Source organism: Ursus maritimus, unplaced genomic scaffold (assembly GCF_017311325.1).
Source record: "Ursus maritimus isolate PB19 unplaced genomic scaffold, ASM1731132v1 scaffold_14, whole genome shotgun sequence".
NCBI classification, from domain to species: Eukaryota; Metazoa; Chordata; class Mammalia; order Carnivora; family Ursidae; genus Ursus; species Ursus maritimus.
In genome coordinates this window covers 6,013,407-6,028,025 of record NW_024423786.1, presented here as the reverse complement: position 1 = coordinate 6,028,025, position 14,619 = coordinate 6,013,407, and the positions used below count along the sequence as shown (strand labels likewise).

General features: G+C 43.0%; 1 protein-coding gene across 8 annotated transcripts in view; it reads left to right on the top strand.

The window, feature by feature from the left end:
- Positions 1 to 13,610, top strand: part of TSEN2 (tRNA splicing endonuclease subunit 2) — a 42,244-nt gene extending 28,634 nt beyond the window's left edge. For 2 of the 8 annotated variants that reach the window (XM_040628433.1, XM_008697868.2), the window contains 4 exons: positions 126 to 264; positions 7,332 to 7,368; positions 7,906 to 8,017; positions 9,129 to 10,164. In XM_040628433.1, the coding sequence (XP_040484367.1) occupies positions 126 to 264; positions 7,332 to 7,368; positions 7,906 to 8,017; positions 9,129 to 9,311 (471 nt within the window). In that variant the 3' untranslated portion in view covers positions 9,312 to 10,164. Of the gene's footprint in view, positions 1 to 125; positions 265 to 7,331; positions 7,369 to 7,905; positions 8,055 to 9,128; positions 10,165 to 10,201 lie in introns of those variants that run through there. The other 6 variants (XR_570324.2, XM_040628434.1, XM_008697866.2 and 3 more) reach the window with 6 other exon arrangements.
- Positions 13,611 to 14,619: the final 1,009 nt, after the last annotated feature.

Here is a 14,619-nt window from a genome sequence, read left to right as displayed (position 1 = left end):
TGTCACGGGCGCTGTGTGTGTTTACTGCTTCAGCTCCACACCTGGTATAGATGTCAGTTCGCTGGCTGAATGATGAGCGCGAATACATACATAATAATGCCCTTTTTTCCTTTCACCAACATTAGGAGCCTTTAACAGTCATGAAGCTCTGGAAAGCTTTCCCTGTAGTTCAGCCCACATTCAGGACTACGTACATGGCATACCATTACTTCCGGAGCAAGGGCTGGGTGCCCAAAGTGGGACTTAAGTATGGGACAGATTTACGTAAGTAATTCTTGACTCAGTAGAACGCTGGTTCTCAACCAGCATTTGCAGCAGATCCCAGGGTGAAAACTGAATTGGTAATGTGTGCTGTTGCTGATTTTTTTCTAAGATAATGTCTTCATTTTGGCTTAGATTATTTGGGTTGGGGTGGAGGGTTTGTCCAGGAGTGAAAAGGAAGTCTAAGGGGAAAGCCTGGAAATAGAAGCCTGTACCCCAAGTATTCAAATTTTCCTCTCCTCTGCTCTGTAATCTGAGAAAAGAGTTTACAGCCCCCACTCCCCTCCTCTCATTAGCCATGTGATTGTGTGATATAAGGCAGTCCCTTACCCTCTAGGCCTCAATTGTCTCATCTGGCAAATGAGAATAATCATACAATTGTAATAATCCCAGCCATCCTTTGTTGAGCACTTACTGTGTGTCAAGCATTTTAAAATTCATTATCTCATTTAATTCCTAAAGCAGTCCTATACAATGGATACTCTTACTATTCTAATCTTTTTCTGATGGGGAGATTGCAGTTGTGAGAGAATGGGTCATTTGCCCCTAATAGTTTCCAGGGCCAGCAACTTAACAGAGCTGGACTTTGAATTCTGGAGCCCACGCTCTTAGAAACTGCCTGTTCTTATCTTAATAAGTAAGGATTCTGGACCAGATGGGCACTTCATTCAACAGAGAATTACTGAGAGACTCCTGTGGGCCAGGTCGTCTTAGGTGCCAGGAATACAGAGGTGAATGAGACAAACACAAAGCTGCCTTGATGGAGCTGCTTGTGTTTCTGGCTGGGGAGATGAATCAGCAAATAAGTAAATATATAATGTAATTTCAGGGACTATTAAATACTAAGAAAAAACAGAAAAAAGGGATAGGGAGTAAAGAAAGTTAGTTAGGAAAAGACTCTGAAAAATGTGACCACAAACAAAAATGTGACCACAGCGAGGGAACCAGGTCACTTGGGAATCTGGGGAAGAACATGGTAGGCACAAAGTGAACAGCAAGTGCAAAGGCCCTGAGGCAGGGATGAACTCAGTCAGTCTCAGGAACAACATAAAGACAGGATGTCTAGAACTTAGAGATCCCAGGGAAGAGTGAAGAACATAGTAGGCACAAAGTGAACAGCAAGTACAAAGGCCCTGAGGCAGGGAAGTTTCAGGAACAGCATTTAGATAGTGTGTTTAGAACTTGGAGATCCCAGGGGGAGAGTGACATGAGTTGATGTCTGCAAGTCAGCCTGACGCAGAGCATGTAGGGCCTGGTTGTTATTCTGGTGATTGGAAGTCTTGGGAGATTTTGAACAAAGAAGTGACTTAAAATGAGCAGGACCCTCTGTCTGCTCTGTTAGTAATAGACTGCAGGGTGGGACAGGGACAAAAATGAAGCAGACAGACTTAGTTAGGAAAGCTGAGCCCAACTAGCCCTGAAGACAGAATGGATGTCGGAATTTCAATTAAGAGGAATCAGGTATAATGCCTGCATACCTGTATTTCGGACGTATTAAGTATGTCCAGTGGAGATATTATGAAGAGAGATGATTCTAGAGCACAGGAGAGCCTTCAGATATAAATTTGGAGTTGTCATTATGTAAGCAGCTCTCAAAGCCACAGGCCCGGATGAGTGGACGTAGATCCTGGGGTCCCTCCCAGCACTCCATGTCACTGCTAAGTCCCTCAGACATCTGCTAAGTGAGAGTGCTTCCTGGATGTTTTCAGAATTCTGAGGCTCAAACAAAAATGTCAAGATATTTGAGAAGTCATGGCCCTTGAGGTCTTGTGAACTGTGTCATATGCTTGTTTCATGTGTTTTGAGCCTTTTTTTTAATACACAAAGCCAATTCAATCTTTTAAATCTTTGAATGCTCTGAAATTGTGCTTAACCTGAAATCATAGGAGAGTCTTTAGGAGACCCCAGCATAAAATACTGTGTTTGTAGATTGGTGTGTTTTTCTGGGTCAGGAGTCCACACCTTTCATTAAATTCTCAAATGGGGAGGGTGTCAGCAGTCCAAAATAAAGGTTAAGGATTTCCTATCCCTCTGAGATAAATGGTTTCTTTTGTTTCTTCTATGCCTGGATTTCAGGTACAGATATGCTAACTCGGGGTTAGCACACAAATGGTCAGGATTAGCTTGAGATTAGTTTGCTAGGTTTCCACATAATTGTGTTGGCCGCAGTTCACAGTGTTTAATAACTTATGTGCCTGTTTCATTTTCCTTCATTGGCTTCCCACCCTGTTCTCCTTTTCATACTCCTGTAAGAATAGCCGTTTGGTGCAAACGGTTGGCAGGTCTTCAACTTTCTCGTTGTATGGGTGAAACTTGAGTTAGAATTTTCCAGTCGATAAGGCTGCAGGGATACTTTCAGAGGTGGCGTGGAGCTAGTGAAGAGAGCTCTTTGGGTTCACAGCCAGCTCTACCTCTTTACTGTGTGACCTCAGGCAAGTTACTTCATCTCTCTGAGTATCCTTTTGCTCATCATATAACACGGATAACACGGTCTTCTTTACAAAAAAGGAATTAAAAATTGCAGGGGAAAGGGGCCTTTGTTGAGTGCCTTCTAAGCATACCTCATCTCACGTATTTTCAGTGCTAAGCCACATTTGTGGATGAAGAGTCTTTTTTAAGATAAACCTCCTTATAGGGATGGTTGAAAGAACAGACAGTTGTTTTTTGTTTTTTGTTTTTTTTTTTAAGAAATAAAACAACTGTTCTTTCCCAACTCTCTGGAGGCCTTTGCCACAGCTGGGTCGTATCATGTACTTCTAGCTGCTTGTATAATTAATGTGAGAGCAGGTCTCTGACCCAGCAGCAACATGAGGAGTGTCTTCACATTTCCTGCTTTAGCAGGGGTTCACAAGCAGTGCTAGCCTGGGATAAGAGGAACAGCTTCCTGGGGCGCCTGGCTGGCTTAGTCTGTGGAGCATGCACCTCTTGATCTCAGGGTTGTAAGTTGAAACCCCACATCGGGTGTAGAGATTACTTAAAAATAAAATCTTAAAAAAAAAAAAAAGAGGAACAGCTTCTTAAACTTTTCCTCTTCTCTGGGCACAGCTGCTTGGTGCTTGCTGCTTTTTAACAGTAATATTATTTTAATTTTGAGGGTCGGTGATCTAATCACACATACCCTAGAACTGTCAACACAGGTTAAGCCCAGGACATCCCCTCTTAACCATTGTTTCTGCTTATAGAGGTAATGACCCATGACAAAGGGCCATTATGAAATTCACATCTTATCAGGGAAACTCTTCCCTTGAATAAATCTTATGAATCACTTTTCATCCAGGAGCAGTACTCGGAAAAAATGATATGGATCTCAAATTGAGTGCAGCTGCCGAGCTACTTGACCTTGATCACCCACTGGTGAAAACCAGATTAGAAACCAAGTGGGAGCCTTTCCTTACATTCCCCACCCAAAAGCTCCCCCAGCCTCTGGCTCTTACTGTGAGCCGGCGCCTTGCCTTGGTGCTTTTCTTCCCTCATCTTATTTGGTCTTAATACTCCTGTGAGACATATGGCATTCACCTCCTTTTATAAGACGCTGAGGAAAGTATGGTTTAGAAAGGTCAGGGAAGTTGCCGAGGGTCCCACAGCAGCTAAGTATGGAGGTTCGCTCTGTCTGGGTCCAAGGTCTGTGTACTTCCACCACACCAAACTGCTGTCGCCAGCCAGAAAGCTGAAAACCAACTCCAGGTGTATATTTTTTTCTGACGTGTGCTGCTACTGGTCGATGTGACCTGAGATCCAGTTACTCCTAAGCCGCCTTCCCACACACTCCAGTTTTGGAGCCGCGTTGACTGAGTTTGGTCATGTAATTTCACAGCAGCCTGCGAAGTAGAAGTCGCAAGACAAGTGGAGTGATGAGAGCCATTAGAAGCCAGCGGAGTACAGGGTTCCCAGAGCCTGAAGGAGCCCTCCCTATTCACGGCGCCCAGCTCAGAGGCTGGTAACTGGTTCTGCCTCCAGGGAGAGGCATCGAAACAGCTCCTCTGTACTCATCGCAAAGAGCTGTGCCTTCTTCCCACGTCTTGGTTCTTTCCTAAACCACTCTCTTGGCTTATTTTTCTAGACAAGCTTTTTAAATATTTTTGTTAAGATTTTCCACATCTGCATACACGATGCATGGTATTGCTGCATGCAACTCATAAGAATAGAGACATTCTCCTCCGTAACTATAATACCATGCCATACCTGAGAGAAGTCAGAACTTTCAATATCATCAAAATACCAGAAAATTGAAATTTCCCTCTTGTCCCCACAATGTCTTCTGCAGCTATGGGGATTTTGTTGTTGTTTTAATACAGGCTCTAGTCACCATGTATCCTATCTGGTGTTGTAGGTTTCTCTTTTATTTTGCTAGGGCTGCCATAAGAAATTACCACAAACTGGAGGGCTTAAAACAGCAGAAATTCATTCTCTCACTGCTCTTCACAGCCCTGGAGGCCGGAAGTCTGCTGGGTGGTAGGGGACATCAATCTCTTGCCTCTTCAGCTGCTAGTGGCACCGGGTGTCCCTTGCATTATGGTTACATCACTCCAGTCTCTGCAAAGAACCTTTTTCAAAGAAGGCCACCCTCACAGATTCCAGGGATTAGGACATGGATGTATCTTTTGGGGGCTCCATTCACCCCACCAGGGATTAGGACATGGATGTATCTTTTGGGGGCTCCATTCACCCCACCACAGCCTGTTTAGCTTTTTTTATCTGTAACAGTTTCTCTACCTTGTTTGTTTTTCATGATATTGAATTTTTGAAGAGTCCTAGAGGATATTCCACGTTCTAGATATGTTTAATTGTTCCCTCGTGGACATTCTTTTGCGTGCATAGGTGTTGTGTGTATTATGCCCCATCAGGAGGTACTTAACATCAGGCTGTCCCACTGTTGATGATACTAAGTTTGATTACTTGGCTAAAGTGACCATTATCAGATGTCTGTTGTAAAAATGCATATTTCCTTTTGTAATTAAGAAGTAATATGTAGGATGAGACTGGGCATATCCGTGTCTCCAATAATTATAACAGTTGCCCAAATTAATTATTGCCCTAATCCTTTTCTAATTCTGTCATTCCTTCCACATGCCATATCTGGCTTTCATTTATAAGAAGGAGCTTTCTCTTCTTTACCCCGTTCTTTCAGACTTTATTTTTGAATACCCGGGATTTCTTAAGACTTCAGAAGTTTCTATCTTTCTGCTTGAGAGGCATTTTTGTAAAACGATTTTATCTTTCACTCTGAATACACTGTCATCATTAGGATTACTATCCTAGGTAACATTCTGAACCCTCACTTTATGCCACCCACTGTGCCAACACCTGTATCTTCAATTACTACCCCCAGATTTCAGTATAAGGAGATTGAAACACAAGGCATCTTCATGTGGTCTTGACCCTGAGAAGACTTGAACTTGGGTCTGATTCCATGTTCATGCTTTTAACTTCTGAGCTATACCACCATCATCAGTCATCTGAAATGACCCGACTTGTGGTTGGAAGCTGCTTTCCAGCTGTGTAATGTTCCAGTGTTCCAGATGCACATTACAGATGTTTGCCTGATCATAAATAATGGTATTGGAGTGCTAGAAAAGATCTCAATTTCCCCCTCGTTCTTCATTTTGTAATTTTGGAAAATGAGGCTCAGGGATGTTAGTAACTTGCTTGAAGTCACACAACCGTGAGTGGTAGAAACCGGGCAGGAAACAAAACTCCTGAATTCAAGTTCATTCCAGTAGGTGGTTTCCTTCCACTACACCACATCTCAAAAAGTTGAGGATTGTATGTTGGGGTATTTATTTAAATTTGTGCCCTTATGCAGTGAATTTGAGCTGACTTGCCAAATCCTTTAAATATAATTTAAATAGGAAGTATAATAAAAAGGAAACGTAACGCTAGAGAATGTAGTCTAGGTGAGGGGGTGCTATATTGTCCATGGGCCTACAGGGTTACTACTCATGCTATCAGGTTTTTCTGAGCTTGCTGAGCCTAGAGCTACAGTACAGGTATGGCCAAAAAGGAAAATTCTATCAGTTCTTCAAAGGATAAAAAGCTTTTCTGCATTGATTTTGCACTGGGGACAGCCACAAGCTTACAGATGTAATTGTGTATTAGTAAAGGTAATTCTTTACAGCTGTAGTTACATATAAACCCCAAATCTCAGAGGCTTAACAACAAGAAGTTAATTTTTCGTGTGAAATCTGAAAACTGGTATCTCTGAATGGTGAGCAGATCAACTCCCAAAAGTGCTTCAGGAGCCCAGGCTTCTTCCTTGTGGCTTTCTGGTCTTCACCACATGGCTTTCAAGGTCATCTTCAAAAAGGAATAAGTGCAGACTCTGTACATGGCAGGGTTTTTTGGGCCAGCCTGTCTGCTTGGAGACTAAGAGACATCATCTAGCCACGTGCCTGGAAAGAAAGGGCTGTTTGATAAACAGCCACTCCCTGCCACAGACGTTGTGCCTCTGAAGGGTTCCCTATGCAGTTGCAGAGTCCGAGGGGCAGAGCCCTTGCCCCAGGCTCTTGTGGGCACTGGCTTTTGACCTTCACAGATTGAATTAGTAGGGCAGACTGATCTCCAAATGGCCTGTGTGGTTATGTGACTATTTTCCCCACCTGACTGAATTTCTTAAAAATAGTGATGATCCTTACTCATCTCTAGCACCAAGACTCAAGGCAGCTTATACCTGGCTGGAGTAGCTCAGACACTGAATTACTTCGATTTGAAATTAATAACAAAGTATCCCACATTATGTGTACTTCACATGTTTGACATAATTTCACATTCTCCCTCTGGAAGAGTGTAAGACAAGAGGCAAGACCAAAATCACTTGTATTTGAATTTGGATTTCATTTATGGGGTGAGGGTGAGATAAAATTGTTAGGATCCTGGCCACAGATTTGCTTTACTAATTGCATTTTGTTCCAGGGGAAGAAAACAATTTGGGTTTTAAAAATAGACCACAGGGCATATTGCAGATTACCCATATACAGATAATTGGGTATTTATGTCTCTTTGGAGAAGAGAAAATGTCAGTAGTAAGATTATGCTTTCAAGTGGTTATACATTTTCTTTCTTTTTCTTTGCAGTGTTGTATCGAAAAGGCCCTCCATTTTACCATGCAAGGTTTGGAGTGATTTTTAAATAAGTTAATGGCTTAAAGCGACAGGAGGAAATTTCTGACCTCCAGTGTAATTTTCAGTGTCACAGAAACTATTACAATCATGTTTCTCTTGACCTATGAGGAATAGATGCTCTAAATCTGTGCCTTATACGCTAACATTGTTGCACTATATGTAAAATAATAAATAGGTTATGATAGATGTGTTGTAGTGTTACGCATTGAGTTAATCTGTGCAGTAATTGTTCATCTTAATATCAGTGAGTGTTAGTATCTAAACAGTTGAGTGAATTCATGGTTTTCTTTTTGGAAGAAATATTTCCGTTCTCTCCTAGTCAGTGTTGAGATGAGCCTAAAGTTTGTAATGTAAAGTAAGTGTTTTTCGTTAATATTTTCCCTAATAATGTTTCAGGAGCATTTAGGATTAGACGATGTATGTTTTATTTTCTGTATCTTTGTTCTTGGTAGAACAAGCGTTATTCTTTTTAAGGAGGTTGATTTCATGCTCTTTATTTTCACAATGCCCTCTATGTGTCTTCCAGTTACTCCGTCATTGTCGAATTAGTTGATGACCATTTTGAGGGCTCTCTTCGCAGACCTTTCAGTTGGAGGTCACTGGCTGCCTTGAGCAGAGTTTCAGTTAACGTCTCCAAGGTAACATCAACTTTGGCATTCACGTGTCACTTAAATGGTTAGTTGTTTTTTTTTTCTTAAATGTAATAGAATCATAAAAGTCATCTGTAGGAACTTCACACTTCCAGTGAGGTTCTCAAAGATGGGGCTAAAAGCTGACGTCCTCTCACATTCCCTGCTATCACCCACTGGTGCTGAGCTCCAAGAACTGAGCTTCAGAGTTTCCTGTAGTGATTGATGTAGGTGGGCCTTGCCTTCCTTCCCAGGGTGCCATCAGCACATGCTCAAAATTCACACACATTCACAAGGGAGTCAAAACATTGATAAATTTCTTTTCAGAGCTAGCAGATCTCTTGAGGAGAGAGGAAGGATATTAATATTTATGGCTAAGCAGTGTTCATGTTTTCTCACCACCCTGTTGTTATCCTCATCCCTAAGGGTGAGGAATCAGAGTCAGAGATGTTGAGTGACAAACCCAAGATCATGCAGCTTATATGCAGAATTGGGATTCAAACCCAGAGTCAGTCGTCTGACTGCCTGGCTTGTGTTCTGCTGCATTCTGCTGCCATCAGGATAGGAGGGAAATTTCATCTTACACCAGGACTACTAAGGATGAAAGCTTTGTGTGTTCTCTGTTACTGAACAGTTTGCTAACTGAACACGGATTGTGAACCCCCCTCTGACTCTGCATCAGTGCTGCTGGAGGCACAGTGGGAGGGGGGCACCAGAGGGTCCAGTAGAAGCCAGGTGGCAACTGCCTTGAGTACAGGTTAAGTTGCTTATGCGTGGCCTATAAAAAGTAGCTCTTTTAGAAATAGGGAGTCCATAATGTTTCTAGTATTTTTATACCCATTTTATGGAACTTGTAGCATATACTTAATATTTTAAATGTTGTGTTTATAATCCGTATATTTGCTTTATTTGCATTTTCTTGCCATGTCAACAATGACTAAATGGCAGGTCCTTAGTCTAGATCTTGGGCCCAGTCACGTTCCTAGGAGGAAACCAATGTGCTTTGTGAGTTTCCAAGAATACACAGTGGGAGGAAATGGAGACTGCCTGCATTTCCTGCACCCAAATTTATATTATTATTATTGTGTGGGATGTGGAAGTTTTCTTCATTTCTCAATAGGAACTGATGCTGTGCTATTTGATTAAACCCTCTACCATGACTGACCAAGAGATGGAGTCACCAGAATGTATGAAACAAATTAAAGTTCAGGTAGGTCATCTCAGAGACAAACTCATGGCATCCCAAAGATTCTGTCCACCATATTGTGTCTTCTGGAACATGTGGTCCCAAGAAAAGAAATGAAAACCATCTTGCCTTTATAACAGGAAGCCCCGTCAGGCCCTCTCCCTGCTGAGCCCGCTCTCACTCCCCTGTAATTCCTGCTGCTGCTTTATCTGCCATGTCATCTGGCTTCCATCCCCACCACTCAGCTGACACTGCTCTCTCAGACGGCCTGGGACCTCCTGGCCAGGCCTCTCCCAGATCTCATTCCCAGAAACCAAAGTGGTGCTGCTAACTCACTCCCCCACCTCGATCTTGTCTGGCTTCTGGGGTTCTGGCTTCTGAGTCCTGGCAGGTGTTTCTCTGGCAGGGCTGCCATCCTGTCTCCCAATATTAGTTACTATTTCTGCCCCGTGCCCTGTGACTCCTCCCCCACATCCAGCACGTGGTTGATTTTCTTTGTCTCTAACCTTGCACCCTTCCTCCTGGTTTGCACTGCTGTGGCCCCTGCAGCCTCACCAGGCAGCCTCCCCAGGCCCCGTGCCTCATCCGTGCAGTTGGTCCTGCTCGTGCCCGCTAGGTTAGCTGTTCATCGAGGGCCAGCCCAGACCCACTTCCCCTCCTCAGCACGGGCCCAGATATACCAGCGCCACCTTGGAGCTGGTTCTAATGTGAAGTGCTAGCTTTCACACTGGCACCCCATTCCCAAAATGTGCTAGTGGGATACCACTCCCAAGGCAAGTTCAGCTTTTAAGGTCTTGGTGTGATTATGGTAGATAGTATTTGCATGGAAGGTGTGCATTGCTGCCTTCACCTTTCCCCCAGGTGTTTCATGACGAGGAATGGGAACAGGTGTCATCATTATATAGGCAGTTCTTTGTGAAATGTTGCTGTGCTCTCACACTCCTAGCATGTTCTTTCATTTCCGTCTTTGAAATTTTTAGTCACCTTTTTATTTTCATTGGTTACAGGAGGTGATTCTAAGCCGTTGGGTTTCTTCACGAGAGAGGAGTGACCAAGACGAACTTTAACAATTCAGCCTCAGAATTCTGATTTACCAACACATACTGTGAGTCTCCTGCAGTAAGCCAAGTTCAGTGTGAGGTAGAGTCCTCTTATTATAACCGCCCGATTATCGAGAAGTTTTAAAGGGCATAACAGTCCCGGCACCAAAAAGCAGTTAGTATTTTACAAGATAAAACTATAAAGGGGAGCAAAAAGAGCCCCATCCTGGCCTTCACATTCTGTCCTTGGGTCAATTACTGACTCCTGACTGATGCTGAGCTGCTCGTCTGTGGGCTTGTGTCCTCCCCCATTCAGTAAGCAGGTCAGACTAGATAAGTCCCACGAGGACTCTTCCAGCAACAGGGGAATTCTGTTACTGTCTGATTTTACCCGAGAATGACAGTAGTTTACATTGATATCCAAGTACAGTTTCCCCAACACTGTGTATGCACGCGTCTCTTGTTACTCACCTCCAGTTGCTTTCTGAGAGTGCTGGAGAGAGAGGAGATTTGGGAATTGTAAACCTCTATGTTCCATTATGTTAAATGGAACAAATAATGTGTCTCACTTTATCTAAGAACTTGAACCAACTACTCAAACGCTTAAAAATCTGTTTTGTCAAGGATTTCCGTGTCATAAAGCCTTTAAAACCTAATCTTTAACTCTCAGTGAACTCACTGATGGACATGTTTGTGTATAGTACACAGCAGTATTGTACACTATTAGAAAAAAAAGAAAAAATTGCGTCTTCAGTGAACTTGTTATAAAATTTAAAAATGCTGGGAAATAATGTATGGAGGTACAGAATGAATGCAATTAGCGTTTGGTAAAACACAATCAACCGAGCCTTTTTTGAAGCTGGTTACATACCAGTGAAGGTTTGCGGGGCGGCAGGGGTGGAGGGGTAGATGCGCAGAGGGGAAGCCAGTCAGGGAAACACGTCAGATTGATCCAGTGTCCAAATTCATGACACTGGCAGGCAGTCGTCTCCTTGGCACTACATACCCCACAAGTGGACGGTAAGAGCCGGAAGCTGCGAGATGACTAAGACGGGTATCTTTGTGCGTTCCTTTGACACGTGGTCCTGGAGCTCCCGGCAGCCCGCGATTCTGCTTGTAGTTGTGTGTGTGCACACGGTGCTTCTGTTCATGACATGTTCCTGCTCTCTCACAACAGAATCATCATATCTGCACGGTCTACATTGTAAGCTCGTCCTCTTTTGCCCCTGCCTCAGACCAGTAATGACCATCAGTTTGAAATAGCTTCTTAGTAGTAAGTCCTTTTGCTCTTCATTAGTGATGCTAATAGCTCAACATTTGTATTACTGGCTTTGCTTTCTCCAGGCTGCTTAGCAAAGTAAAAGACTTGGCTTTGAAGCATCACTTTCTCAAAACCCTGAAAGTCAGCAGAAATTTCAGGAGCCATTTTTTCCCTGTTTCATTTGTCATTGGTGGTGATATTTCATGTGCCTTTATGGTAAAAACTCTTCCGTGAATCCTTCATCAAAGTACTATCCTCCTGTGAGCACTCCACGTCACATCTTATCATCAGCTGATGTGCCTTCAAGGTTGTGGGGACTCCTTTCATGTAACGGCTACGGGAAAGATGTAGAAAAGCCACAAGACCGCACAGGTATTATTTCTAACTGAAAGCTCTAGAAGGATGTCCAAAAGCATCATCTTTAGACAAGCCTTATAGGAGCGATTTTCCTTCTTCACATACAGTCTGAACGTCATGTAGCAGGCCGTGCGCTCTTCAGCATTACCCGAGGGCCCTGGGGTTCTGGAATCATGTACCAGCAAAGCCTCACAGTTACCGGCTAAAAGCAGGATTCGTGGAACTTTTTTCTTACTTTCTGAATAAATGTAACAGACGGTATGTGTTTTTTTTAAAAGCTCAGGTTCGGCAAGGTTGGAAATTTGCTCTGTGATAAAACCACATTCAGGAGTGGCTGCGCTTCACTGGGGGAGTTGCTGCCGCCTCACTGAGAACAGAAGTTGCTTCAGCTGCTCTCTTCAGAGTGTGTTTACGTGGTTCTCAAATCTCGAACCTTCCAGGCTTGCTTTAAAACTAATTCTTCACCAAATCCTCCTCTGCTCCATCACTTTCCAGCTCTCCCAAGGCTCTGAGCTGCCCAGTGTAGCGGCATGTGCTCAGGGGCATCGCGCTGACCGGCCGCGCACCCTCCATACGAGAATTTCACTGGCTTTATGAAAGCATGCCACACTCAAGAACACCACGAAACTTTGTGGAACCAACGCTTTTTGCAAAAAACCCAATGCAAAAAACCGTATACAAATAAGGGGGGACACATGTTTGGCCAAGATTCTATCTTTTATAGGATCACCTTTCTCTATACGTTATCTCTTTTTTTTTTTTTTTTCTAAGGGAATTTCGTAGACCTTTAAAACTCACCTACTTTCTTCGTGGGCTTTTCCACTTCCATAGGAGACATTTTTACTTAATAAAGCGGGGGAAATGTTGTGACCGTACACCACACATCAAAACAGCACAAGCGTTGTGCAATCAGCTAAGACCAGCACATGCTGTGTGGTCCACACAACTTGAGTGATTTTGCTGCAGACTCGCTCATTTTTTTGTTTTGTTTTTTGATAGCCAATATTGTATACCATTTTTTTGCAAAATTGTTATAGCACATATTCAGGTAGTGGGCGTTAAGGTGGGGCAGACACTTGTGTTCTTCTCCCACAACAGATTTTTGAGTTCAAATGGTGGGACCCTCCCTAGGACGAAGGTTCGAGTCTCAGAGAGGTGGCCACCACACCCCACCGCCACAAAGTGCAAGTGGAGGACTTGACCCAAGAGCTCTCTGTCCTGGGTTTCATGCCTTTACAAGATCTCCACAGCTAAAGTGACACCAACCTAGAAAAGCATGTGAAATCAGAAATACAGCACACATGACTTGCAGTCCCTTCCAGCCACTCAGATTCATTTTGGGGGGCGAAAGCACTCCTGTTGTAAGAACCACCATACCTACCATTTGTTAAAGCAGTTATCTGTGTAGTTGATTATTTTTTGTTGATTCTCTTAGCTTCCATTTTAGAGGCTGATATTTTCTGACCTCATTCCTGAACTGAGGGGAAATAGCGACATCTGTGCCTCTACTGTCCTAAGTTCTCCTGTAAGGAGATGCCGTTCCAGAAAGTAATTGATTCATAACATTATGCTTGGCAGGGATTAAACCAATGTGAATGGGGCATGGATTTAGGCAGGTTTACCAGGGTGGAGTTGGTTAGATTTCTCTTCCTTTTTGAACATAGTGTGCAAGTCTGAAAAGTCACTGTTACTTGTGGAATAAAATTTTGTCTTTTTTTCCCCCTTATCATTAAAGCATTTTCGTTGTTTTTTAAGTTACTATTTATCTGAATGTGATTTTTAACTTCATTTTCCCCTTGTCAGGGAGTACATGGGTTAAAAAGAAATAAGGTGTCTTCTCCCACCACCCACCTTCCATTTATGATTGTACCAACTGAATTGAATTTTTAAAAACTGTTTACAAACTCCAGTAATTAAACCATGAATGTTAACTTCCTTAAAACTAATGGAGGTCCATTTCTAAAATTGAGAGATATTTAAACCCCTCAATTTGGGGTACCTGGGTGGCTCAGTTGGTTAATTGTCCAACTCTTGATTTCAGCTCAGGTTGTGATCTCATGGGTAGTGGGTCAAGCCCCATGTTGGGCTCTGCGCTCAGCAGGGAGTCTGCTTAAGTTTCTCTGCCTCTGCCCTTCCCCTCACTCTTGCTGTCACTGTGTGTGTCTCTCTCTAAAATAAAAAAATCTTTAAAAAATAAAAATAAGCCCCTCAATTTATCGTAAATCTTTGCTTTCTTATATGTAAGCTGAAAAAAACTTCATCTTTCTGCCATTTTGTGAAATGCAGGGATGCCTTAGGAATACATAATATGAACAGATATCTGTGAAACTTAAACTAAGAGGTAGTATTTTGTATTTCAAAGTAATTCACTGTTTTTTTAAAGATTTTATTTATTTATTTGACAGCCAGTGAGAGAGGGAACACAAGCAAGGGGAGTGAGACGGAGAAGCAGGCTTCCCGCTGAGCAGGGAATCTGATGTGGGGCTCCATCCCAGGACGCTGGGATCGTGACCTGAGCCAAAGGCAGATGCTTAACGGCTGAGCCACCTAGGCGCCCCTCACTATTTTTTTTTAAGTGAAAGTTTGCAAGCATTTAAGATTTTTTAGAATCTTTACATTTTCAGAAATATTACACAGGTAGATATTCTTCCTTTTTTTTTTTTTTTTTCAGATTATTTTAGAGGGGCGCCTGGGTGGCTCAGCTGTTAAGCGTCTGCCTTCGGCTCAGGGCGTGATTCTGGAGTCCTGGGATCGAGCCCCACATCAG